The sequence below is a fragment of the Tyto alba genome, unplaced genomic scaffold, assembly GCF_018691265.1.
Source record: "Tyto alba isolate M040663 unplaced genomic scaffold, T.alba_DEE_v4.0 Super-Scaffold_7, whole genome shotgun sequence".
Taxonomy (NCBI): domain Eukaryota; kingdom Metazoa; phylum Chordata; class Aves; order Strigiformes; family Tytonidae; genus Tyto; species Tyto alba.
In genome coordinates, this window is record NW_024881328.1 from 41,219,256 (window position 1) to 41,245,808 (window position 26,553).

General features: G+C 42.0%; 1 protein-coding gene across 1 annotated transcript in view; it reads left to right on the forward strand.

Annotated features, from left to right (window-relative positions):
• Nucleotides 1-26,553, forward strand: part of IQCA1 (IQ motif containing with AAA domain 1) — a 112,289-nt gene that overhangs the window by 1,671 nt on the left and 84,065 nt on the right. The window contains exons 2-5 of the mRNA XM_033001308.2: nucleotides 9,104-9,428; nucleotides 12,959-13,072; nucleotides 15,245-15,433; nucleotides 16,140-16,211. Coding sequence (XP_032857199.1) covers nucleotides 9,104-9,428; nucleotides 12,959-13,072; nucleotides 15,245-15,433; nucleotides 16,140-16,211 — 700 coding nt within the window. The remainder of the gene's footprint in view (nucleotides 1-9,103; nucleotides 9,429-12,958; nucleotides 13,073-15,244; nucleotides 15,434-16,139; nucleotides 16,212-26,553) is intronic.

Consider the following 26,553-nt stretch of genomic DNA (forward strand, 5'->3'; position numbering starts at 1 on the left):
TAAAAGATTAAAAAAACAAAAACAAAAACAAAACAAGAGTGTTTGACGTCTTCCAAGGAAAGTCATCTCAGATTCTCTCATTCCTACAGAGTGTCTGAATCACGGCTCTTTTTTAAACTATATTAGCACAAAAGGAATTAAGTTGAGTATAGCTGGAAAATACTTGTGCTTCAACTCTTCGGCTCCCTTCAGTTGAATTTTGAGACAGGGCCCTCTGACAGCTCTAGCCAGCACCGAACAGCAAATCCAGGTGAAGATCTACATCTCCACACCACATGACAAAAATACAAACTGTTCTGTTTCCAAACGAGATAAGGGACTCCAACTTGACACTGATGCTCCTTGGCTCACTTAACTATGGTCACTCTGTAGCTGTGCACAGCACGGCATTTATAGCTAGGCTAGTCCAGGCCTTTGTCTGAATATACACCAGTTCATCAACCACTGCATCTATGGAGCTTGAGTTAAGCAGTGGGCTGGACAGTTTTGTTTACTATATCCTACACTTCAGTGTAACAAGTTTTCTGGACAGTTTGTGCTTTTCTTTATTGTCCCAGCAGCGGGATTTAGGTTATCACCTGAGAATCTCAGCATTCCTTTTAAAAAGGAAATATTTGTTTTAAAACCCAGAAGAAAACATGAATCAAAAATGCCCCCAAACCATCAGAAAAGTAAAAAGTACAAAATTCTTACCTAAAAATATATGGCCTTAAAGGCTTAATTTAATGATTTTTTTAAATGGTTGGGGCTGACAGTGCTGACAAATCCATAAAAATTTTATCTTAATGTTTACAGCTTTGTGCTTTCCCCTCTGGCACAGAGCTGAGTTGCAATCAATGCCAGTAGTTACAAAATAAGAGCACACTTTCCTTTTCTCCTAGGCTATCTTGTTTCGCAAGGTACAGCTAAGTTACTGAGGCTACTGTTAGATGATTGTATGTAGTGAGATTATCCTGGCTGTGTACCATAAATCATGCTAAATTAAAAGTATTTTAAAAGCGACGTGACAAAAATGTCTTGTAACAGACTGTCTTACTTGGAGGCAGTGAAGCAAAGAGCTAATAATGCATGGAGTTTATGAGAAAGAACTTTGGTACTTTGGTCAAAAATATTTTAAGGGCTACCACCTTATTTGGCTGGGAATAGGGGTGGCTGCCAATCTTGCCATGTCATATATAAGACAGACTCCATCCTACAGAGGTAGGCACATCAGTAAGTCACAGCCAAGTCTGTAATACTGATTCTTCAGTACTCCACCATCACATCCTGTGTGCTGTATAGAAATGCTACACAGCACATAGCTGCTTTTGAGCTTGAGGTAAACAGCTGCTTTTTAGACATCTGGAAGAACAGCTGCTACACACAGAAGTTGCACGCGTCCCGTGCAGCCAGTTGGACATGCTAGACATACTAAGTGTGCACAGGGCAGTTGTCTCACACCACAGCCCGGCAACTTTTGCAGCACAGTTTGCGTGGCCGGGATTTCAGTATTTCCAGTCAGTTTATGAGGCACATTCAGCATTTTCAAGGCCCAGGGATTTTAACAGAGGTGTGGTCTGAAGCTCACGGAAGCGTGTTATTCCACTGCTTTAGTAAACTTTGTATCAGAATAGAGACAGGACACTCAGAAAGCACTCAGCTGTATTCTCTTAGGGTCAGTAAGTTCCAGCAGCTGGCCAAAAGAAAAGTCAGCATGTCCAGACGTGCTTGACATTTTCTGTGGACAGTTGTAGCGCTTGTGAGAGAACATACCCGTTACATTTGCTGTAGGGTTGATTAAGAAGTCCTGGACGTATTGCACTTCCTAAAGTACTCAAACCTCAGCGTTTGCATATAGATGTACATTCTGTTCCAGACACTGAACAGGAAATTTACATAGATGTTTTTGCATTTATGTTTTCCTGCTGCATTTCCTCCTCTTTCATGAATTTGTTTACCATTTACTTGACCTGCAGGATCTTGACCAGTAATTTCTTCACTTGCCCTGACAGTCCTAGTCCAGACACATTCAAAGCTGAGTCTTGGCACTGCTACCATGTCTACCAGGTCTTAATCAGCTCCAAGACATTCACCACTGCCACCAAGGAGCTTTAAACAGTCAAAAAGCTTTAAAATTTAATCTCATATCACAAATAGAACATATATTAATTCAGTGGTTAAATATTGATCTAAGACAAGATCTTTAGCACCTTCCTCTTCTGCTTCTGACAGAAACAACCAAAGGGAGCTACGTATTTTATATTATGTCCCCAGAGCTCAGCTAAAGAAGATCAAGTTTATGAAACCAAAATGTAAGAAAACGTCAGTACAACTTTTAATCCTCTCTTCTTTCCCCTACTTCACATGGTTGTGTTGCGATGCAATTTCTTATGTTGTGATCATATCCTATTTTCTTCCCACGGGGCCCCAGCCTCATTCAGTGATTGGGCTGTTGTTGAATATTTCTTTTTATCCCCTCATTCAGCATGTGGCCCCAGGCTGTATTCTTCAAATTCCATCCAAACGCCACAATTATTAGCCTCCTCCTGGGCATTCTTGGCATGTTCTCTCTCGTACATCTCCCAAGCATTCACGGATACATCTTTGCCCCTCTTTCCACCACGGTGAGCACTAGCATGTCATCCTGCTTATTTTATAGCCGGAAAAGAGAGACAGAATCAAAATGATCACAATGAAGGCTCAAAGCTGCAACTCCTTCCCTTGCCTTCCTTCATCCTTAATGAGCAGGTAGGGAAGGATCTCGTGCATTACTTGTACGTTGTCTCCTTCGGGAAAAAGCATTGCCAGTGGAAATATCCGAGCAGCACTTGTGCTAGCAAACAGTGAAAGAAGAGGCTTCAGGTTTCAAGAAACTGAGTCGACATTTTTAACTTCAAGCTTAAGGCTTCCTGATCCTAGCAGAGGTAGAGCAGCACCCAGACACTGCATTTGCCCTTTATGCATGCAACTGTAGGCAGCTGGACAGGCAATTGCTCTTTCCTTTTGTAATGAAGAAAAAAATAAAAGAAAATTAGACACATGGAATGGTTAATGCTAAAATAAACTTCATTTCCACACCCTGTGGCATGGGCATGTGGTATGGGCAAATGCTGTTTGGAGCTTGAGTGGGTAGGGTCTTCTCAGCTCTGGCCTGTTTCTGGCTATCCATCTCTCAGCAAAGAGCTCACTACAGTATCTGCTGCAGCAGTGCTACACAGCAATTGGATTTAAGTTGCCAAAGCTCTCCTTCCCCATCCTTTCACACTTCCCTGGCCAGGAGGAACACTGCTTGCAGAGGAGAAGAGGCTGCTGCTCTCCTCCTTACCTCAAAGCAAAGGGCAGCCTCCAGCCCAGGCAGGAGCTGCAGCCTGATGGACAAAAGGATGGCCCTTGGAGCCTGCTACAGCAAAGTTCAGCCTCAAATAACATCTCCCACACCTTAATCGCTTTGCAATGTTCTGTAAGAGAACAGCTATTTTTCTAATCAGCCTTGTTAGTTTGGCTAGAGCGGGTGCTCAAGACCTGCTGAGGTGTGGTGTTGCCACCTCTGCTTCATGAAACAGGTTTCCTCACCTTCCCTGCAGTTTCTCATTTCATTTATGCCACAAAAATCTTTTATCCCCTATTCACTTTCTGTCATAGTACCAAAGACTGAAATTGGAGATGACCGAAGCATAGAGCTGTTCCCACTAACAATGCCAGCAGGCTGTATGTTTTCTTCCCCTGTCACAACCAAAGCCTATTGAGGTTTTTCCTTTATTTTCCCCGGATGCTTCAGACTCTGTAAAGCACCATGGCTAAAGCAAGCACGCTTAAAAGTAATCTGGCAGCGTTACATTCACCATCAACTAAGAAGTTTGGCATAATTGTAAACCTAATCTTATTTTAGGAGGAAGGCGGGCCTGACAAAGCTCAGAGGCGTGAGTCTTCACTGCTCCAGACTGCAGGCTAAAGGCTTCTAAAACAGGAATTGATTCAGCCAACCTTTCAGTCCATTTGGTTGTGTCATAAGACCAAACCGATCTTTGTTTCTATCTGCACCTCTCCACTCCCAAAAAGGTTTTGTCTGTAATAAGCCAAAAAAGAAAAGAGTGGTCTACTTCTATAGTATATTTATCCCAGCAATCACCACGCAACACCTGAGCAGGTTGTAGTGGGGGAACAGGTAACTCTGGTGACCTGAATAAGCCAGCAGTCATTTTAAGTCTAGTGATTTTTAGAAAAAGAAAAGCAGCAGCATTTGTGCAAGCCCCTTTTCCTCTCGGGGCCTCACTTTCCCCTCCCAACCTTTGTCTCTTGTTTCTTTATTTTACAGAGGCTGCAGGGCAGGGTTTCCCTCCCCCGTGTTTGCCCAGCGCTTAGCACAATGGCTGACCTGTCAGGCCCCAAGTATCTCTAGGAGACCCTCAGGACTGGCCCCTGCACACACTTCCTTGTCGTTAGACACATGTCTCAGACTCTTCTGGTCTGCTCCGTGACCGTTGGCTCCATCTGCATGGTGGTGAATATGTGCTGGGCTCCTTGTGCCTGCAGGAGCCCTGCTCCGGCACACGGAGCCCTGCTGCAGCCCAGCTCCAAATCCCTCGCTCTCACAAGCCCTGCTGGTGCTTTCTCCATTCCCCGTTAGATGACCCAAGACAGCCCAATCTCATCTTCTGAGAAAGAAGAAATGCAGATAGTTTGCACTGGCAGCATAGGTGCTTCCAAACTGTTTTAAAACACACACAATTTAGCACTCATTTATGGCAGTTGCCATATTAGGTGAAGAGAGCTGGACCAAGTCAGTCAGTTGTTTTCCCTTCCATCTCTTTACACGTGTCCATCAGAATAAAACAGTAGGGCCCATGCAGTACTACACTCTGCATTTACATGGTTGGCATGTGAAAGTGAGAGGTATTTCTGCCCTCGGAGGACAGCCCAGAAAATCCAGGCATCAAAGAAGCCTGGGTTCAGCCCATATACAAAGACAGTCACAGCTTGGAGTGCAAACTGTGCCATGTCCTGGAATAACAGAAATAGCATTCTCTTTGGCAGCTAAGTAGAAACACCAAGACACTTCGAGAGGAAAAAGAAGAACCACACACACAGAAGTAACCCCACTGATGCCGGATTCCACTACTGACTCAAGAGTGGACTGAGGGACAGTTTGCATGCTCAGCACAAATCCTTCCAAGAAGGGCGTGCTTAAGTCTCAAAACCAGTTCAACACCATCAAGAAGCTAACCTCAGCTGTAGTCAAAACCAACACATTTTTTCTAAATGTAAGAGGAGAGAGGTCAAGCAAACATGCAGAGTTAGAGGGCCCTGGAATATTAAAATGAGGCAATGCATAATTTGGCAGGATTTTAAACAGCTCTTTATAACCTGAACAGACGAACATAAAGCTTCACTTTAAATAAGCAGATCAGGCTTTACGTTGAGCAATACAAGTGACATTCAAACTAGAATTCGTGCTATGGCAAAAAAGTCTTCTTAGCCCTTGTTTAGGCTCTGTTTCTACTTTGTGGGAGTGAAGAGAAGGGACATCAGTCAGGAGGTAAAGCCTTGACCTTCCCTCCTAGCTGTAAGCTGCCAGAAAGCACTCTAGGGGCTATGGAGTTAAGTCACTTTATGTGTTTTTTCCTCATCCCATTACAGCATTGCTTATTTTCCCCACAACGCTCCTATTTTGTAGTTGCTATGACAATTTGCAGCATTACTTATACTGCTATATGCACGCAGAGATCAAGAGACAGACTTCTTTTCCAGGATTTAATAATCTCATGCCTTGAGTGGGAAAATTATGCTCAGTCCTGCAGGTTACCTGCATTAGGAGGCTAGTTAGATGCTCCAATCTAATCTAATTCAGATGCAAGTATCATCCTTGGGCATGGATACAGCTCACAACCTACCCATTACAGAACGGGAGCAGGCCTCTGAGATGAACCAGTAACAGTAAATAAAAAGCCAGCGCATTCAAGGCTTTGTTGTACTCCCCCTTCGGTGTGTAGAAGCACTTTTGCATTAAGTTGTAAACTCCCTCAAAGGGAGACCCAGCAAATACGGACTTAGGGGTTGCATGCTGTCTGATTAACAGGCAAGGAGAGTCAGTCCTGGCCTTTGCTTTTAACGCGTAACCTTGAGGACATGCGTTACTACTCCTGACTACCCTTGAACAAGTTTGTCTTCAAAGCTGAATGGCTCCTCAGGATCATAGCAGCTCTGCCAAGTCCCCCAGAGAGGTCTATAAACACCAAGCACATCTGATCCGCCAAACTAGTCCAGAAGGGCTCCCCTTTGGACACTAGTAAAACCTGAAATAATTATTTTAATCCCATTTTGGGGAGGAAAAACAAATGGCTGTGTACGTTTTTAATCAGAGTGAACCAAAGAAACACTCAAATCACGTTTCTGCTCGCATTGTCCAGTTACCAAGTATCTGCTGTTCCTCATCACGTGCCTCATAAACTGAAGCCCTAGGGCCAGGTCCCCCCGAGGTGTCAGTCATCCTGACTGCAACAGGTACACAGGAGCTATCAGCTTATCACCACTAAAAATTGAGGAGTTCCACATCAGTCTTTTCCTTCAACGCTTCATTTTCCAGTGGGCCTATCCCTTCTTTTGCCCTCATTTACACAGAACATTGCTGCTGCAAAAGCTACAAACACACCATAATACCCGTAGTCTTAACATCTGACCCACAGCAACGTGCTTGCAATCATCTCAACGCTTATCTGATAAACTAATGCTTTATGGAAGCAATTATGTTCCATCTATATTGCCTTATGTTAACGTGCTCTAAAGGGCTAGAGCACTCTGTCCCCCTCCTCCCTCAAAAAGTCATTCAGAATATAAAAAGAAACTGGATATTAGCTGGCTCAGCAGGAGGAACCACTTGACATTCCTCAGTCAGAGGAGGCAGAAAGGGAGATTATTGTAAACTGGAGTGGGCAATCGTGGAGTCGGTTCTCACTGCAGTACAATCTGTTTTCTCCATGCAATAGCCTGCATCCAAAACGCTCTAGCCCGAGGATACCCACTGTTCATAAATCAGGGGCATGGTTGTGTGGACAACCTCCAGGGCTAGGCTTCCTCAAAGATTTATAACCTCCCCATTATCGAATGGTCTGTGAGTAGGCACAGCTAAGTAAGTACAATACCACGTTGTTTCCTTCTGGGCTGGAAAACCCCGTGAACCTCACCCCAGTATACGTTCTTCCGTGTCCTGACTTCAGAGGAAGTGTACAAAACTCTCATTGATCAACTGGCAGAGCTGTCAGGTCAAAGCTAATGCTGGTCTTGTTTGTGCCAATCTTCTCCATAGTGCTAGTTTTATTTTGTTTATCTCCTGCACCTGGGTTAATTGCTGCAATTGAGTGATTTGGGTGGTGCAATGGGATGTAAATGAAGTAGGAAAAAAGGAAGGGGAAAGACCTGGGTGGGCTGCAGAGGCATTAGGAAAAGCAAGACCAGCTGCATCCTGCAGAAACCCAGGTCAGCTGAAAAGTATAATATGCACTTTAAAAAGTTAATGGTGCAAATTCAATAGCAGGGTTCGGATTGTTGGTGGTTTTGCTGACTGCTGCAGGGAGTCCCAGCAGCCCTGTCAGCATCCTGGACATGCAGCACACACCCCATGCTCAGAGCACTTGTGGGCTGGAGTTTGTCCTGTTCACTCCACTGGTCCCAGCACAAGCCTGGGGTCATTCTGTACTCTGGGAATGATTAGATCAACTGAGAGAGCTCCAATTTAGGCAGTTCTTATCAAGAATGAGCAATGCTAAGAGCTGCCCAGCTTTCTTGTCAAAATTAATACACAAGCACTCCCCTTAATGCTGCTCAGATCAGCAAGAGGTCTGCTCTGAAAGCTCATCTAATGGAGGCAGGGCCTTTTACTGTCTTCATCCTTCTTGGAGAGGCTCTAGGAACAGCAAGTAATAGCTTGGCTAAGCACGTGGATGGGACTAGATTGCACTTTTGAGGCCAATGGCCTTTACTTCTAGGTCTAAGAAACAAAAGTCAGCTTCCCCCGTTACCTTAGCCCACTGTTCTCCCCTCCTCCTGCAAACCTGACAATGTGAATCAGCTGTTTTTCCCCCAGCATAACTGAGTCTCAGTGCAGAAGAAACTCCTTAGCTCTGCTGGTAGAGAAGCATTTTCAAAGACATAAGATTTTTTGACGCCTGTCACTCCCAAGAGAGAGTCTCCGTCTGGCAGAGAGGTTACAAAGCAGAACAGGACCTAAAAGGGTCTTTCACTAGCACAGATGTTAGCACCTTTCACTGACAAACCTGCTGTTTGAGCTGTTCTCTGAATAAAAGTCTCGTTGCCCAGAGGCCATTTCTTGCTCCCTTAGGATGATTTCCCACAATATTCTGCTGCTGGTCTGCTTTTACCATGAAAAGCCGGTGACAGCCAGTCCATACATCAGAGCTCCACCTATTCCTACAAAAACTACCAAGTAAACAGCATTATCATTTCTGGAAATATAGCTGGCCTTAGGTGACATCTTCAGTGTCACATAATCCTCTAGCTACTGGGCCAGACGTTTAGCTTGGAGTGCAGCAGTTGCTGCCATAAATTATTTCCCTCGCTTCACATTCAAAATAGTGCCCACAACTGCGCTCGAGCATTAGCACCAATACAGCCTTCACCCTACAATGAGCTCTGAGCAACCACTTCAGAAAGGCAGAAAAGCAACACATGCTTTAGAAACATCAGTTGCTTCTCATCCCAAACCTGGAAAGACCTAAGAGAGACCTTCTGCTATCACAAGGGCTTGGAGGGGGGAAGACACCTTTTCTATTAAATTGTCGTCTCAGTTAGCATAACTGAATGAAACCCATGATGCTATCAGGGTTGCAGCTTCAAGCATATGTTAAAGATGAGGTAAAAGAAGTTTTAACTTTTAAGCTTTCATTAATTAGCCAGCATTTTAAGATTTTTATTTTTAAAACAATCAAAAAGATAAATTTCTGCTAATGGCTTTTTAAAATGCATTGTAGTTAAAATCTCTTCATAAATATAATGGCTCACATTTCCAGGCTTGCTTTTTTGAGAAGTCCACACACACAGAGCCCCGTCATCACTGTGTGCTAACTCTTACTTTCATGTTGAGTTAACATGGTCTCTGCTTTTCAATTAGCACTTACAATAAGGTGTGGACAGATGCCCAGAAAGAACTCGACATCCAGCTCCAGAGAGAAAGAGAAGAGTTCCTCCAGCCAGAGAAGGACCCCGTGAAAGTATTCAAGATGTTAGTCACCTCCTACATCAAATACATGCAAATCTTCCGTAACTTGGAGACGGCCCACGACCAGCTCGTTCACCGGCAGAAACGGACGGTGATTCGGCAAGTGCTGGATGGTGTGATGGGCCGGATCCTGGAGATGAAAAAAGAGATGGTGAGGCTGGAGAACTCGGAGTTTCATTACATTGATAACATCCTGGAAGATCTAAAGCTTCTCCCGGTAGGTCTACCCCTATTAGGAGAAAATTCATGGGAACTTTGCCTATCCTGTATTTTAAGGACAGTCACATTCACTTGTGGGCTGTGAAGTTCCACCAAGTGATTTAGCTTTGTGCATGTCCACTAGTGTACCAGGTGATCAGTAATTATGTCGTTTTTATTAAAGATCAGAGTATATTTGATTTATGATGAGCATTAGATATTGGAGCAAGATTTTAAAAGCTGATCTGCTTGATCATTATGTTGCATTTCTGCTTCTCCGTAACAGCACAGGCTCTGTGGATCTTTCTCGTGCACGAGTCCTAACATGAAGTCGTAATGACCTAGGCAGATTCACTATTAATGTCAGCAGCTTGACTCTGCCTGATTTTAACGTGGGTTCAGACAGAAGATGGGCAACTAGTAACTAAAGTACAGTCTGCTTCAGTCTGCCCTTTGCATCGTTGAGTCAGCCTGGCCTCTTCCAGAGGTTACAGTTAACGTTAAAAGTTGCATAGCCCGGTCCACTAGTTTGTAGTACAACACACTACTAAAATGAGAAAACTGAGACAATCTTGTATTATAAAGGAGGTGGGCGCTGGGAGCATGTTCAACCTCCGGGGTTCAGGACTGCCTGCTGTAACAGCAGTCCCCTGACAGACAGCCCGCGAAACCAGATGGATATGACATTAAGGCAGTCTTGAAGCTGAGCTCTAAAAGCTGTATGAAAGCTTAGCCGCGAAAAACTGGTTGCTTGTCTCGCAGACAGCTCCACCTATTGTCGGATTCAGGTTCTGCTGCTTTTCTAAAGGAAAAGAGTTGGAGTTTTAAGTTTCTGCTTTTTTCAGGATCTCGGCTATAACGTGAGATAAATATCATACCTAATATCATTATAGCATTATTTTGAGATTTGCAAACACGTGTCTGTTTGCAATTGCATATCTATTTCACTCTGCAAATTTAGGATGGTAATTGCCATTAATTTTCACCAGCACTTTACTTTCTACATTAATTCCAGCAGAGAACTATTTTAAACTATGAGAAGGCATACTAGAGAGTATAAACACATCTCCGGGGAAATTCATCCTTCAAATCATATTTCTAAATCATTAAGCACTGCTGTTTTCATGACTTATCAGTAAATCCACCTGCAGCAAAAAGTTGGCAAGTTTGAAGCCGTGCTTGACATCTATTCAAAAACAAGCATAAGTTCAAATTCCTGCACCACGCCTTAAAATTGAGAAGGCATGACATACCTACCTACTACAAAAAAAAAGTTACTGAAGAGATACCAGGCTTTTTCAAAGAAAACATTATTTTCCATAGTAGATAGGCATACATATCCATGGGGTTTTTTATAAAATAATAGCATGTTCTCAGTTACAAAACAAAACTGCTGTCCCATACTTGAGAAATAACTTCTGTTTCTTAAAGTATGTGCCCAGGAAGGATATCTCTAGTCCTTCCTTTCACTGTATTATCACGGGCTAAAATCCAGCATGATTGTAAGCAGCGAACACAACAGAGTAGTCTCGTTTTATATCTTATGGAATGATACTGCATACATTTTACTATGTCACTGTAAGTCCAGGCTTCATCTTTCTTTAGTTCTGTGCCTCATGTTTTTGTAAGGTTGCCTTCCAACACTCAGTCACTCCATTTCCTGGGGTAATTGTAAAGGTATTTGGATACACAAATCCCATGTGGAGCTGGGAGTGGCTAAAAAGCTACAAATTTGACTTGAGGATAAACATCACAAGCCTAACTTTTCAATGCTGGGCCCCAAAAAGAGATTATGAAGAGAAGCAGGCTCCCTACTCCCCACCCCTTCCAGCCCCAGTATTATGGCTTTGATCTCATCTTTACAGTCAGTAAAAGTCACAATCCAAAATCATTTGTAATTAAAGCCCAGGTTAGACATCAGAGATACTCATCTATGCTGTCTTGTGCTGCTACCTGACTGCATAAAAGCCTTCTCATCCTGTGCGAGGGTGTCCAGACAAACCACTTGATTTCTTATACCTAAAGGCATCCAGATTTGTAATCCATCCCAGAGCGATTTGCACTCGTGAAGTACAAAGTATAATCATTTCCATCAACAATCAAGGATGTTGGAAGGTACAAACAGGGAGCTTAAGACAAATAGAAACTTTAGCAGACCAGAACTCTTCGTTGATAAAATCAACAGGGATAAGCACAGTCCTACTTGGAAGCTTTCTTATACTGCCATAAAAGGGATGTCCCAGTCTTTACAGTGTGCAGCTGAGGGAATTAGTAATGAAATATTTAAGCTGGCAGTTCACAGGGGCTGTTTTCATTGGCCACAGCCTTCCCTGCAGATTCTTACTTTAAAAATTAGAAGGCCTTAGAGTTCACAAGCAGCACATTTACCGTGCGCCCGTGTCAAGGCAGGAGCGGTGCTTCTTCTTTACAGCCAGCACTTTTCTCCTTGGTATCTGTCCACAGCAAAGCTGGCATTGAGGCTACAAAGGACCAAGCCAGAGGTCTCTCTGAGCAGGTCAAACCCACCAGTTTTCATAGCAGACAAAACAGAGAGCACCCATAGCTCGGCATCAGGTCTTGTACCTGTCTTAGGCTCCTTGGGCAAAAGGACCAAGTGTCCACATATACCCGGGGACAAATTATCACGTAACTTGATTGTGCAATTCCTCATGAGTAACATGACAGGGTAACTACTCTCTGTCTCTCTACTCCCTCCTTCTATCCTTCTGGGTAAATCATTTGCTTGAGTAGATATTCTGAATATTCCTGAAACAGTATATAGGGAACGTGGCACCTGCGAACCAGACCTATGAAGACACATTCCCCCCCCCTCAGAGAAATATCCTTGACAGTAATTATTCTTGAAGAATTGTCTCCAGTCATCACTACAATACAAAGAACAGGTTATGTCACTTCACAGCATCTTAACTTTTAGGGAGCTTTTTTGTCTGCCTGTCTGTGTCTTTTTCCATTTTTCAACGAGTGAAATTCTACAGAAGAATTGGTAGACGTGAATCAGTTACAACTTTTTAATGATGGAAACAAGTAAATACAGCAGCTTCTAATCGTGCCTGATTTTGAGAGGTGACTTAGATATCACAGTCACAGACAGACAGAACTGTGCTTTGGTTACTTGTAACGGTTAAAAAAATGCAAAAGAAAGGATCTTTTTTTCATGTTGATTAAAAAAATAAGTGGGATGATCATACAACTAGAGGTATTCAATTTAGTGGAAATCATGTTTAAATTTCCAGAAACCCTGCCAAATATTTTAACAGTTTGATAATATAATTGAGCCATTATAAAAAGAAAGATTTCTGGGCTGCCATGGTTCAGAAACTGGGTTGATTTATTTGTTTTTGTTGAATTAGGCCTTAAGTAATTGCAAAGCAACAGCTCAGCAGCTGTTACAGAGGTCAAATTCCCCAGCACTCCAAAATATTCAACAATCTCAGTCCAATTTAATTGCTTTGTAAAGGTGTTCAATTAATAAATAATGTGATTTTAATGCAGTTCTACAAAGCATCTCATGACTACTTCTTCATCTAGGAAGACATAGAAATACCTATCCCAAGGTATTTCATTAAAGAAAATGTGGAAGTCCTGCAGCAGAGGGAAAAAATCCTTGACCAGATTTTGCTAAATGCTGGATTGCAAACACAGGTAAGTGTACCACATACCTACATAATAACGTGCTTACCTTTTTTAGTTTATAGTCACACCTGTCTGAACACACGAGCCAATGAAGTGAAAAGTACTTTCAGCGCAGTTAGGAAGTAAAAGTCTGTTTACAGATAAGGCACAAATAGAAAGTAACATTAAGTTTTCCTGTCTAACAATATCCAGTCACATCTTGAGGCTGGCTAAGACTGAAATGAATTGACTGTGCTTTATGCGTGAGAGTGTCAGAGAAAGGGCAGCACTTTGACCAAGGTAGTAGGTGCTTTATTTGTCTAGGTAACTCTCATCACGCAATTAGTCCTACTGAAATCAAGTTGGACTTAAGTGTTACTGAGCCAGGATTCCCAACTGGAACGGGCAAAACTCATAGTTCAGATGAGCACAGTTGTTTATAACTTCTGAACAATGACTGCAGTCTCTTCTGTACAGCTACAGAGCTGCAGCTGCTAGGAGGAGTAGAAAATTGAGTTTTGGCAGAGCAAAAGTCATTACAGGGAAGTACATGAGCACTCCAGTGAAGACTGCTCTGGATTTGATATACTTTTGACCTTTTGGAAATGGCGCATTGCCTACGAGCAGTTGTTGCTAACTCCTTGAAACAAACAACTGTGCCTACATGTCTGGATGACTTAGATTCATAGATGTTATAGCCATAGGAGGCAGTCCTGATCAGACCACTTAGTCAAACTGCTGTACTGCCCCAACCGACGAATTCTCCACCAGTAATTGTGCTGGTGGGGGAAGTCTGTGTCGTGATCCCACAAAGCAATGAAGGGAAGGTTCCCAGGGAAAGAAACAGCACCAGACAGAGGCAGACTGCAGAGACAGAGCACAGGCTCTCTGCTAGATTACTTTAATGGGCAGCTGCAGTCCTCTCGGCCTCCACAGTAAATCTCTGGGTTAATTCTCTGCTCTTCAAGTAGTCTGATGTTGGTCTGTGGGGATCCTCTGTTTCGGCACAGTACATCTTGAAGTCTTTTTGTTTCCCACAGTTCTGCCCTCACCCCTTTTGAGTGTGGCACCCGTTACAGATGGGACTATGTAGTGTACAGCCATCTCACCCGGGAGCACCAGCCTCTTGCACTTCAGGCTCTGTCAGGGTCCAGGCCTCCCTTATCAGGATGCCACAAGTGAGGTGCAGAATTCGATAAACATGAATAAAATAACCTCACGCAGTATGGGTCTAGTGCCCTGTGCTGCACTTCCAGTTCAATCAGTGCTGAGGTTGCTAGAGAGTTGTTAGCACTTCTGCATGCATCCTAGCAAGCCATGTACACTCAGGAAATCTGAGCTGCTGTCTAACAGACCACTATTCTTCAGTGTCCATGGCAGTGCTGTTACAAGCAGCCTAACATAAATAAAAAACAGTGGAGTTCAGAGGAGCCTGCTCTGCAGATCATTTGTCCTTCTGTGTAATTTTGTTACAGAAAGCCCTGCTGAAACTGTAGTATAGCGAGCTCCACACAATATATATAGAAGCATCAAATATGAACTATCTCCAATAGGGAGATTAACGTCAAGAAAGAACAATAATTCAGCTTTTCTATGGGGAATGTGAGGGGTTAACAAGAGTTCTGAGGAGTGAGAAGGGGGAGTCCCTCTCTCCAGCTGCATTGTTCTGATATGTTTTTCCCTAAGTCTCTTCTACTTGGGCTGGGCTGACTCGGAACAGCCTGTCCTTCCATCCGGCAAGAGAGCTGGGGCCCCAGCAGCACATCCAGAAGGCCATCCCTTCAGAAAAGTAAAAGGAAAACATTCAACAGCCTAGGAAATTCTTTTAGTAGGACAAAGCCCTATGGCTCTTTTTGTCTTTTTTCTCAAATGGATAAATTTCAGCAGCATGTGTAAGCCACATAGAGCCGTTCTTGTTTCCCACTATATATAGCATCAGGCTTTCCTTGGCAAATGTCAACATGTCAGGTTAACTTTCTCCTGAAGGTCCTCAGAAAAACACATCTTTCAAGATATCAAACTTCTAAGATACTGCAGGATAGCACTGAAACAGAAGTCTCTGCTTTTTGTGACAGGCGTTTTTATTTTAGAAAGTTTTCACAAGTTCATTGGTTGTTTTGTTTGCTAACTGAGGTAGGCAATTAACAAAACACACAACTAATACTTTCTTTTGTCCATTCCTTTTTGGCTGTACTATTGAAGAAACCTCTCAAGGCCATGACATTTGAAGAAGCCATTAAAGTGATCCAAGTTGCAGAACGGGCTCGCCAAGGCCGCTGTCGAGCAGCATTCATGAAGCAAATTTACCTTGAAGAGAGGAGTGAAAGACAAACTAAGGTTCAGGACCAGATGGGTCCAAACCCAGATGATGCTGCCACTTGCATTCAAAAGGTGAAATCTCTTGATTTAATAACAGTTCTGGCGGAACCAAATGACAATGTTTTGTTCAGAAGAACAGCAGTAGACAGAAACACAGCTCGTAGGATGGGAAGCATGCTGAAATGAAACCTTTGAGGGTGTCTAGCAAGGTGAAATACATCATTTAAGCCACATAACAAAATGAGACAGGACCCTCGATGTGAGATCAATAGAAACAGTCCTGCACTGGCACTGCAGGATGACTTTACAACCTACATGTTGTTTTCCCATTCTGATTTTTATGACCTCAGTTGCTCTTTCTGGCATCCCTTTGGAATCCAGTGCCTCTCGGAGAATTCATCCCTGTGATCTCCAGGGAAAGAGTTTCTTGAAAAGATGACAAAGGGAAATCACTGCTAAATTCCAGAAGTCCCTATGCATGAAGAATTCAGACAATTCAGCATGATGAGAACAGAAGCTCGGTCTAAATCTTAAATCTAAACGTTTTTTGAAACCCTGATATTGTTGTCTTTAGAAGCTAGACACACCAGTGTGAGGGGATAACAAACCTCGGCATTTGTTTTTAAAAAAAATAGCAGATGGCAACCTGTTAAAGAGTAATAGTTTCAATTGTATATTGTGTGTTTCCTTCCTCTATTTGTTTTTTCCTGTGTCTGCCATAGTAAAGGAAGCTGTAACAAGGCCCATTTATCTCATTAGTGTTTTGTTTACAATTCAGGTTTGGCGTGGATATATCCAGCGCAAGAAAACAGAGAAAATGAGAGAAGAGGAAATGATATTTCTGGGGATGGTAAGTAGTGCTGCCTAGAGAATATAAAATGCCACAGTCTGTTTGTTCTTCAGACTTTTGTAATTTAGCAGTAGATGAGAAATTAATTTATAAGATTCTTCCTATTTTAAAAGGAGTCTCTATGGAATACAGAACTAAACTGAAATGATAGATGGCACAGAAGTAGCACCGTTTGTCTTATGCTGCATGCTTTTGTGCAATATATACATAGTCCAATGTATATGGCAGGTGTGGAAATGGGCAGTGTAGAAATTGCCCCAGGTTTTAGGGGATTTGACCCAGGTATGACAGAGCAAGGAAGTTTGATCAATCAATTTTTAATTCATAATCCCAAGACACCTGAGTTGTCTTATTCCTGGAGTAGAATTAAAGCAGCAAAGTCTTCTCCCACCCCTTTGCAAACCACTGCATATGTATGTCAAAGAGTAAGGAAAGGGGACATTAGAACTCCCATATTAATATGTCAATATTTCAATAAGTCCCTGTAGAAATAATAAAAATATTCCTTACTTCATACTACAAAAGTACAGGGAAGTAAGTGAACAGCTGTCCATGGTCAGTTAGATCGCATGGGGTAAAAGAAAGAAATGAAAGCACCCTTTCCAGAAGGAACCTCTTCCACAGTTAGACAAGATAAATCTCCTCCTCCAACCAACATCTTCCTTCCTAGCAAGTACCTGAGAAAAAGGATAAACTCTTTACAGTGGACATTTTCTTTGGCCATCACCAATTCTCCAGGTGCCTTCATTAGGCACTAAGGAGTGTCAAGCCTCACAGATCTCCAACTCCAACAGCACAGCCCTTGTACCAAGTTCTAGTAAAGCTGCTTCACAGTGCCACATTACAGAAATATTCATCACTGCTCCATGTTTGGTAGGTTAGTTATATTTCCATGTTCTACAACTCTTAAATTATCAATTTATAAACTAATCGTTTAATTTTTAATCAAAACATGCTTTCTGCTTCTCCCACATAATTTGGAGGATTTTGTTGCCCATCAATGGAATTGCCCTTAGCTACATTATAGGTTTATGAAAACTCATTGTCCCTATAGCAAACATGTATCATCAGTTAAGAACGACCTTAAAATCTTTAGAAAGTTTTGACAGGTTAAATACAGGTAACACCTTATGGATTATTGCCCTTTATGTCTGCTGGTCATAAACAGTAAATGTGGCCAGCAAAGCTAAACTGAGCTTTGGGTGCTGATTTTGCTCCTGTTTAAGACAGAGAAAATTACCAGAGATTTTAACTAGGGCAGACCTAAAATGGTGGATATTTGGGATGTACTGAAAATTAATTCAAAATTATACCTCTTGCAAAGCAAGGGATCATTTCCTTTCAAGTCCCCTGGCAGTTTCTCTCAAGTCTTAAAACTAGAGTCTTAGGAAGGAAATCTAAGTCTGGTATCAGTTATTGGAGGGTTCACAGCCAAGCACTCTTTTCATGGTGGCCAATGGTAGGAGGAACTGATAAGTAGGATGTAAACAACCTAGTTTATGAGGAGAAAATCTTTGTGATCATAGGGATAAAGGGAATTCAAACCAAACACATACAGTGTATTCATTGCCTGACCTCCATTTAGGAGCAAGAGAATTGATGTTTGCAACACTGCACTCAGCCTCATTACTCTTTATCAAGTATATAATCAAAGGATGTAGGGAAAAAATTGATACCTCTAAATAAATAAAAAAAAAAAGTTATTTTTTCTAGTGTTTTTATATTCCCCATTTGTGTTTCCCTTTTACTTTTCATGCTGCATTCCCTCCCATGGGCTCCAAAGGAAGTGAGTGGCGGGCAGACATTGGTTCACACTGATAGATATGCAGTGAGCTCCAAAGGTCAAGTCCCTTTGATGTATGATCACGTCAGCCCTCTAAAAAATGACCACAGATCTTCATGTGTAAATATGTTGAATTTGCTTTTCTAATGCTGCACGACTTAGATAAATTAGAAGACCTAGCCATCCATTACTCCAAGTCCATCCCAAAGGAGGCTTGACTTTTACTGCAATAAATATAATTTCTCTTATAATTATAGCTGTTTCAAAAATATCTATGTTACTTTCATATAAAGACTGCTTTGCAAAAAGAGCTAGTCCCTTTGAAGTTCTGAACACTGATTTTTGGAAAAATTCAATTGTGTTGGCTTAAAAAAATATAGAAATACCTGCAAAGACCAAGAATTGCCCAGTCTTTTACTTAATTCAGTATTATTTTCTTTACTGTCTACTTGCTTTAGAAAAATTTATGTATCTTTTCTGGAATTTGATTCTATTTCATCTTTTGCTTGATGACAGAGTAGAAGCCTACGTTCCAGAGATTTTTTTCTTGGCTCAAAAGTAAAGCCACATTATTATTATTATTTATTAAAGCTTAATTGCAGAAACAGCATGATTCCCTCAGCACATGTTTTTCTAAATCTCTGATAAATCACTATTTGCAATACCGGTTTAATTTGTAAAGAGAAGCAAGCCTCACTAAGAGCACATCTATCTTGATAACTGTATCCTGACCTGTTTCCTGATCGTCCTCACATTGCTCCCACAATGCTGTTTACTACGAACTCCAGCGTGACCACCACAACCAATGTTCCAGGCATAGGTCTGTGCTTAGGCCACACCGACCACACCGACGTGGCAAGAAACTACATTAGATTGTCTTGAAAACATGCATGCGCTTTCCAAACAAACCTGCATTTACTTGCTGGGACTCTTTTACAGCTCAGTTATACAATTTTTGCAGTTTTCAAACCGGTGCGTACTTCCACTTGTCTGATTCTGGCATTTATAAATTTTGTGTCACTAAACACCCTGGCTAGAGGTTGCTGTGATGCTTTCATTTTGCTGCTGTGCAAACGAGCTATCAGCCTGGTGTAACTGGACGTGTGAATTGTTTTTTGGCAACCGGTTTGTCTCAGAGTGGTGCAAAACAGCTCAAGCTTAATAATGGATTTACACTCAGCGCTCTCCCTAACAGACTCCCCTGACAGGGTAGGCCCTCCAGGAAGTTATACTTACAATCTCAGAACACAGGCTACTGGAGAGAGGAAAAGCTGCTTTTAAACATAAAATGTTAGGATAAACAGTGTGCAATCCGACTGATTTATGGAAGGGTAGGAGAAGCCTAGGAACAAGGAGTACAAAAAGATGAGACAAAATCCATCCCTGTTTAGGGGCTCAGCCTACTGTTGCAACTTTGAGGCAGTACTCCAAAGGCCTGGACATCCCCTTGCTCATGTTTTCACTTAACGAGCACAAGTAATCAATCCCATTGGAACCAAGTGCTCTACATGCTTAAACAATTTATAGGACTGAGCCCTGCATGCTGTGGACATGCACACATGTAAACACCTTCTTGTCTCACAGATACGTCTATTGATTTACAGTTACACAGCTCTCTCACTGCTCTATTCCGTAATTTCAGCCCTTACCAAAGGGTTAGTGGCACAATACATACCGATCTATGATTTTCTCACATAGTATTACCACCATTCTTCCTTCCTCTATATCCTTTATACATGAAAGGATCTATATGGTCTTAAATAAAAAACTGTTCTCTCCTCCTTACCTCTTTGAAACATACCCTAATTTAGGCATGTTGTCTTGGATAATGCTTTTATTTATATCTGAGAAAACACTGCCAAACATTCCTTGTTCTTTGAATTCCTGATAAATATAATTCATTTCATCCAGTCCGGAAAAAAAATAAAACAAAACAAACCCAACAAAAAAAAAAAAAAAACAACACCCCAGCATTTCCCATAATAGCCTTCTGTATAAACATTATAGACTATGACTAGATAAATATTATATGGGATTTAACAAACTGCAAATTCCATGAGTAAGTGAAATTTAAAATATTTCTTCAGCTCTTGAAAGTGGACAATTAAAGTAGTGGTACACACCAGGCCTGTTTTTATCAAGCATAAGATTAAAATAACTTTTGTTTTACTTGCAACCTAGATGACGTTTCAATGTCAGCACAAGATTATATGTTATTTCACCAGGCATGCATATACATCTAAACAGTGATAACTATCTGTCCTGTTTTCAATAGAAATTTTAAACCTGCTTATTTTTAAAACAGAAAGCTGGGAAGCAAGCAGCCCACTAAATAATTTGGCTCTCATTGGCTAGAGTCACACTAACAGTGAAATCACTGCCTTTCAGAGTCCAAAACATACTTGCCATTTTTAGAAGAAGTTTAACAGCATGCCCAGTCATGATATTGGAAATAAACATAACCAAATTTATATAAACTTATATGGTCATGAATACAGATGTTTTCTCCACTCCAAATTTTCTTTCTTTTAGCTTATTAAAAAGTGTTACATGACAACATTTTTATAAAAATATATTATATAAATCAATAAAACAGCTATTTTCAATATTTTTCTAACAAGGCCTCTTACTACAAATGCTTTGTTTGAATGCATATGACAATTACTTTAATTGTCAAAGCCACTGAAGTGAATCATATAGTAGGGAAGCTTTAATGAATGCAATATATTTTGCTTAGTTGTTCCTTTTTTGTGCCTAATTTAGGAATTCAGCCATATAATTGATGTGGCTATCACCATTTGTGTACCATGGAACCTATAGAAATACAATCTTCATCAGACTAGAGACCTCTTTAAAATACATTCTTCCTGCAGCCAGACAAAACACATTGAGGAAATGAGAAAGCAAGAACATAGGTAACTCCTATATCAAACTTTGAAAGATAATTTGGATCACAGTTTAGAATTCGGTAGAATAACAGTCATAAGTAAAAAACAGAACCCCAGCTGCTTAGGTGGTGAATTCTTTTTGTCTACTAGTAAGGAGTTACTTGCCCATATAGTCCAAATGTGAAATAAAAGAAAAATCTTACTTGCAGTACTGGTGAAAATAAGTCACCGTTAAAGCTACTTTAAAAATACTTACTTTGCTTATGAAATAAAGTCCTCCAGAGAAGCAAACTACAACTACTACTGAAAAATAAGCAGTCTACAGTAAAATGCTACACAACTAGTGCATCTTTTGAAAGGTTACAGTTATGGACAATACTGTCTGTAGCAGAGCATTTGCTGGAACAAGTCCCATAAAACCATGCAGCATGTGTTTCGGCTGTGCTGGTTTAGGCCTAGGAAAAGAAGCTGTCCTAAATGAAGTACCCAGCAATAAAAGCTGCAGTAAATCTACCTTTCAGGCATAATATGAATGTTATCCTTAAAACGTGAAGTAAAATGAAATGTATTTATTTCATTGAAATGAAGACTATCTTTCCTCGTAAGTGTACTTGTAATGGAACAATTGAAGAGCAGTTAGTTCCACAGCATGGGGCCTCCTATATGTAGAACTGTAGCCTTAAGCATGTTCAGCCAGCCTGCACACCTCTAAGTGTTTTATAATGAACAATAAAGCAGTCTGCGTTGGAAAGAGCTGTTGAGCTGACTAAGCAGAAAGGCCGGCTTTTCAAGCTAGGAAAGAATGATCTGTGCAATTGAGTGCCTAAGTCAAAAAAGGAAAAGGTATGGAGACTTTCATCACACCGGCTTACCTGGGAGGTGCAGGAAACGTCTTCCTTCCTTCTACTGGGTCTTCTGCTTTCATAAAACCCAAATTCTCTTTGGGGAGGGTAAAGGGAGGTGGAGTAAAATACAGCAGAATCTCACAGTGCTCTCATCAGCATACTTGTGACTGATGAGTTGGAATAAAATTCTCTTTTAGACAAATGTCTATTTTGCCTTATTAATTTAAACAAGGATTTTAAAGACAAAGCCCATCAAACATTAGATAAGCATTTTAAGTTAATGGACCATGTAGTCCTATTTTCCCACAAACTCAGGAATCTTCATATTATGTCCTATTTTTACAGCAACATCAATTATTAATATGTATACTTTTGCTGACAGAGGACCACACTAAAAATGTGAGTTTCGTTATCCAGTTCTGGGTCATTAACCATGAAAAGCTTGTAAATATAATGGTTTATTCACATGGGAAGCCTTCATTAAGATGCATTATTCTACAACTGATGTGGCAGCATTGCATTATCAAGTTCACTGTCTCCATCTAATATTTGTAATTTGTTTCTAAATGAGTTGCTGTTTGTAGGGCAAGTTAACAAATTTGAATTTCACATGGCCAAAGAAATTTCTTAAAGATGGGAAAATGCTTCTTCCCCCGAGGAAAAGCTATTTATTAGTGTCTTACTGTAGAATGCCTCCCTTTGATTCAGAAGCAGGAACATTAGAGGCGCTGAGAGAAGTGATGTTAGAAATAAATTGGCTTTTGTCTTCCTTAACGTGCACATTAAGTATAGAGGGCCGTAAAAGCGGCACTCATCATATTGTCTCGGCATAATTCTTTAGAGCTCCAGAACGAGCGTGCAGGCACATGGAGGCTTGATCCGTGCTACTGCGAGGCACAGCAGTCGGAGACGGGCCAGCAGGGAGGCGTTCCTGTTGGAGCTGTTCAAAACCATCCTCCCACGTTGCCCATCTGCCTTGGCACTCCTTCTGCCCTTTCACCACCGATTCTCTCTTGCAGCCTCAGATAGCTCAAGCTTTTTCAGGCATATTTTCTTCGGAAGTCTGCTCCTTGGCTAGAGAACGCAAACCCCACCAGGACTGTCGGGTAGACTCTGTCTCCATTTGAAGACACAAGAGTGCTTGGAGATGAATGTAAGGTCCCAGGTTTTGGAGTTGTCTCCTCACTACCGAAGCAGGGTTAGGAATGCGTTAAACTCTGAAACTGGTGAGCTTTAGGGTGCCACATACTTCTGTGATTAGGACAAGAACACTGTGGAGAAAAGAAAGCAAGCTTAACAGTGGGTTTCTTCAATTGCAAAGCAAGAAGGTGGAAGCAGTGTTCTCCAATTCGTATCAGCTATGCTATTCATAGCTTTTTTTCTTTCTAAGGTGTTGTAATAGTCTAAAACGTTTCATAGCATCCATTAAGCTCTGAGGACTCAGTTTTCTTTCCTCAGTTTGTCTTTTACTTGACAAAAGAAAATCATTTTATCTGAAGAATGGTAGAGAACTGACAGCTAAGACAATGGTACAATTACATCCTCTGGACATCTTGTTATATCCCTTCAGCAACTCCTGCCACTGAAGTGTCTGTTTTTAGGTCACGTTGCTAAATTCACTTTCACACTCAACTTTTATCTAGTTGGTCTTCCTGTTCCCTCTACTTTACCAACAGATTCCTTTCCTTGATAATTCACACCCTTAACTACACTTGGATCAGTTCTTATAGGCCAAAGAGGCAGTTTTTGAGATAGTCTCCATTTTACTAGTTAACCCACATACACGTAAGTTCTTCTGATGTTTCCTCATCCCTGTTGTCCTCAAGTCCAATTCATTTTTTGTTGACATAACAGCACTGATTTCAAAGTAACAGAATAGAAAGTCAGGCCAGTTGTATGTTCGCCTGTAACGTTTTACTTCAAAATCAAATAACCGTGGCATGATTTCCTCACTGCCATTCAACGCTTGCCTCCTCCTCCTCCCCCCAGAACAGGAGCCAGCCTCAGTTCCTGACATGTGTCAGCCTCCTGGTCTTCACTCACAAACAGGGCGTGCTGCGTATGTTCCACATTAGACAGCCACGAAACCTTCAGGGCTCATTTATCACAGCCAGCCCTGCTCTTCATTTCACACTGTCCATCACCCATCTGAGCTGGAGCGTGTTATTGCCAAAGCTTTTGCACTACAGGAGGAGCCCCAGGTTCGGCAACTGTCTGTCCACAGCTAGGCCAACTTCAAAAGATGGCATTTGTTATTAACGGATCTCCCTACTACTCATCGCAATGGCTTGCCTGGCAGCACCGACTCCCACTCGGATCAAGTGTCTTTTTGTACCTGGCGTGTCACCCTGTCTTGTTGGCTCCCCTCCAACCCCTACCCTCCTCCCCAGCTTATCTGGCCATCTAGGTCAGAGCCAGCTCCGCTTTCCCAGCGATTGAAGCAGTCAAGCAACAACACATTTCACATCAGCAATGGCCTTTTCCTCCTTGCAAATAAACCCTTTTCTACAGACCTTACTTTAGAAAATACTAATAAGAAGAAATCAATAGGAATGGAAAAAAAGACTGTCAAATGAGAATACAGTCTTATGAACTTTCCCTGATCTCTTTTATTCCTTTCTTTAGTGTTATTAAAGGTGGGTAGCTGGACTCTTGGTAGGAGTCATTCCTGTTTCTTTTGTATTCTTGTAGTAAAATGGTCTCTGGAAAAGAAAATGAAAAAAATATGAAGGGCAAATACAACAGAGCTTCTTTTCATAAGCTGTTCTACAAGTTTACATCTGCACTTCAGCCTCAGGGCTTTGAGTGCAGCTCATAAGCTAGTACCAGCAGATATATTGATAACTGTATGGTGCCCAGTCAGGTAGCTGCACAAATATTTACTCAGGACTTGGCTGGATTTTGCCAACCAGAGCATGTTCTGTAGCCTTGTTGCTATCAGCATCTAAGCCAGCTGGTTTAGAGCTACCTGGACTGAGTCCACACCAGCTTCATGGCTCTGGACTCAAATGTAGATATGGTGTGTATTAATTCACTTAAAGATAAGAATCTCCTACTTCTGGTCTTGCTCATGTGGGCACATTCTTGCCAGTTCAAACAGTGCTTACCTCATCTGGTTTTGGTACTGATGAAAGATATGCTGATAGTAAATTCACGGTGACAAGTAGCTGGTCCTTAAGGGCTCCCTCAGGACTCGGGGGAGAGCAGTTCAGAGGAGGAGCTGAGCAGAGGAAAGGTTCAGAGATGGCAGAGGAGCTCTCCTGTCCATGCTGCTGCATGGGCCATCCTGCTTTCCATGTTGGTCTGGTCCCGTGCTCACCCACCACTTCCCTTGCTATGGCTCTGGCCCTCAGCTGCCTGCCTTGGCTAGCTGATTCAGCTCATTATACCAGGAGACAATTAAACGGGAGGGGTGGGAATGGTAGATGGACGGGACAGACATGCAACAAAAGGGATTAATCGCCACTTCTTAGAGCCCTGAACTGGTTCACCGCAGGATCAGGTGAGTGCCAGAGCCTGTGCAGGAGAAGGGAGGGACTGCACACCCGGCAGTTAGGGTGGAAGAGGAGCTGCCCCTTCCCAGCACCAATAAGCTGTTCATCTAGTGAGCCATCTCATGAGCTTTCGCCCTTACGTTCAGATGCATGCTGCAGGGGAGCCTGTCTTTCTCCATCAGCTTTAGGTCAGCCTCAATAAAGCTGGAGAGATCCTTGTGCCCCCTGTGCCAAGGCTTGAACATTGATTCCATCACTTGCCAAAGGAGATGGGATGGGGCCTTCTGCCCACCCAGCAAGACACTGTCAGCATTCACCACAGCTACCTTTGCTCGTGGAAATACTCCTTCAGTCCCCTATTCTTGTGCTTCCAGATTTCTTTCCCTTCTGCCTTTTCTTCTCACTCACCTTCAGCTAGAAAACGTATTTCTAGACGAAACAGCCCTTCCCCAGCTTCTGCTAGTGAGCATCTAGCTAGGAAATCTAGTAGGTTGTCCTCTGCGTGTAATGCAGTGGCTGTTCAGACCATGCTATGGCAGCATACAAACACATGGAAGAGTCATGTTGGCTCTAGTCGGCTCATCTCTTCAGTAGCAGCCTTGCTACCAATACCTCTAGGCAATAACACTTTGACAGGAACATCTCAGAAAAGCAGTCCCTTGAGAATTGCTGTCGTGAAGCAAAGGGTTGAGTGGGAAACTGCCTGAGGGAAGTGGATCTTGTTTCTAGATCTCAATCTGGGAAGCAGTCCTTGTGGGTCCTCCTCTGTTTTCCAGATGAACCCTGAGAAAGCATCATCACATCTGGCTATTCTGAGGTTTGTTTAATATTAATAAGGCACACAGTGGTGTAATCCAGGTGAAATCCAAATAAATAGTATTAAGATTAGTTGTGCTATACTTAAAAATAGGTGCTGGTGAAGGTGAAGTTTGGAAACACTTCTGTGGAAACTGAGAATTGAGTGAAGGTAACATCTCAGGGTGAAAGGCGACATTTTGGGTCAAATATTCAGGAAGAGAGCATGTGCAGCCATTATTTCAGAAGCATGCTGATCATCTTGTCTCCTCCTGAATATTTTCTCACTGGTGGCCTTGACCAATGCCTTTTTTTCATAGCACGAGTCATACATTGCAGATGCAGGGAAGGCAGTAAATTGCTTTCCTGAACAGGGCCTCTGTGCTTACTTTGGATGGTGTGCAATCCCGCTGTGTACTTTCTGAAACCAAATTTGCCTGGCACTTGTTAGTGATTTTTGGAACCTGGTTGAAGCATGGAAAAACACCAAATAACAGATCTTAAATATAAGCTGGCCAAACCTTTGGTAGAAGCTTT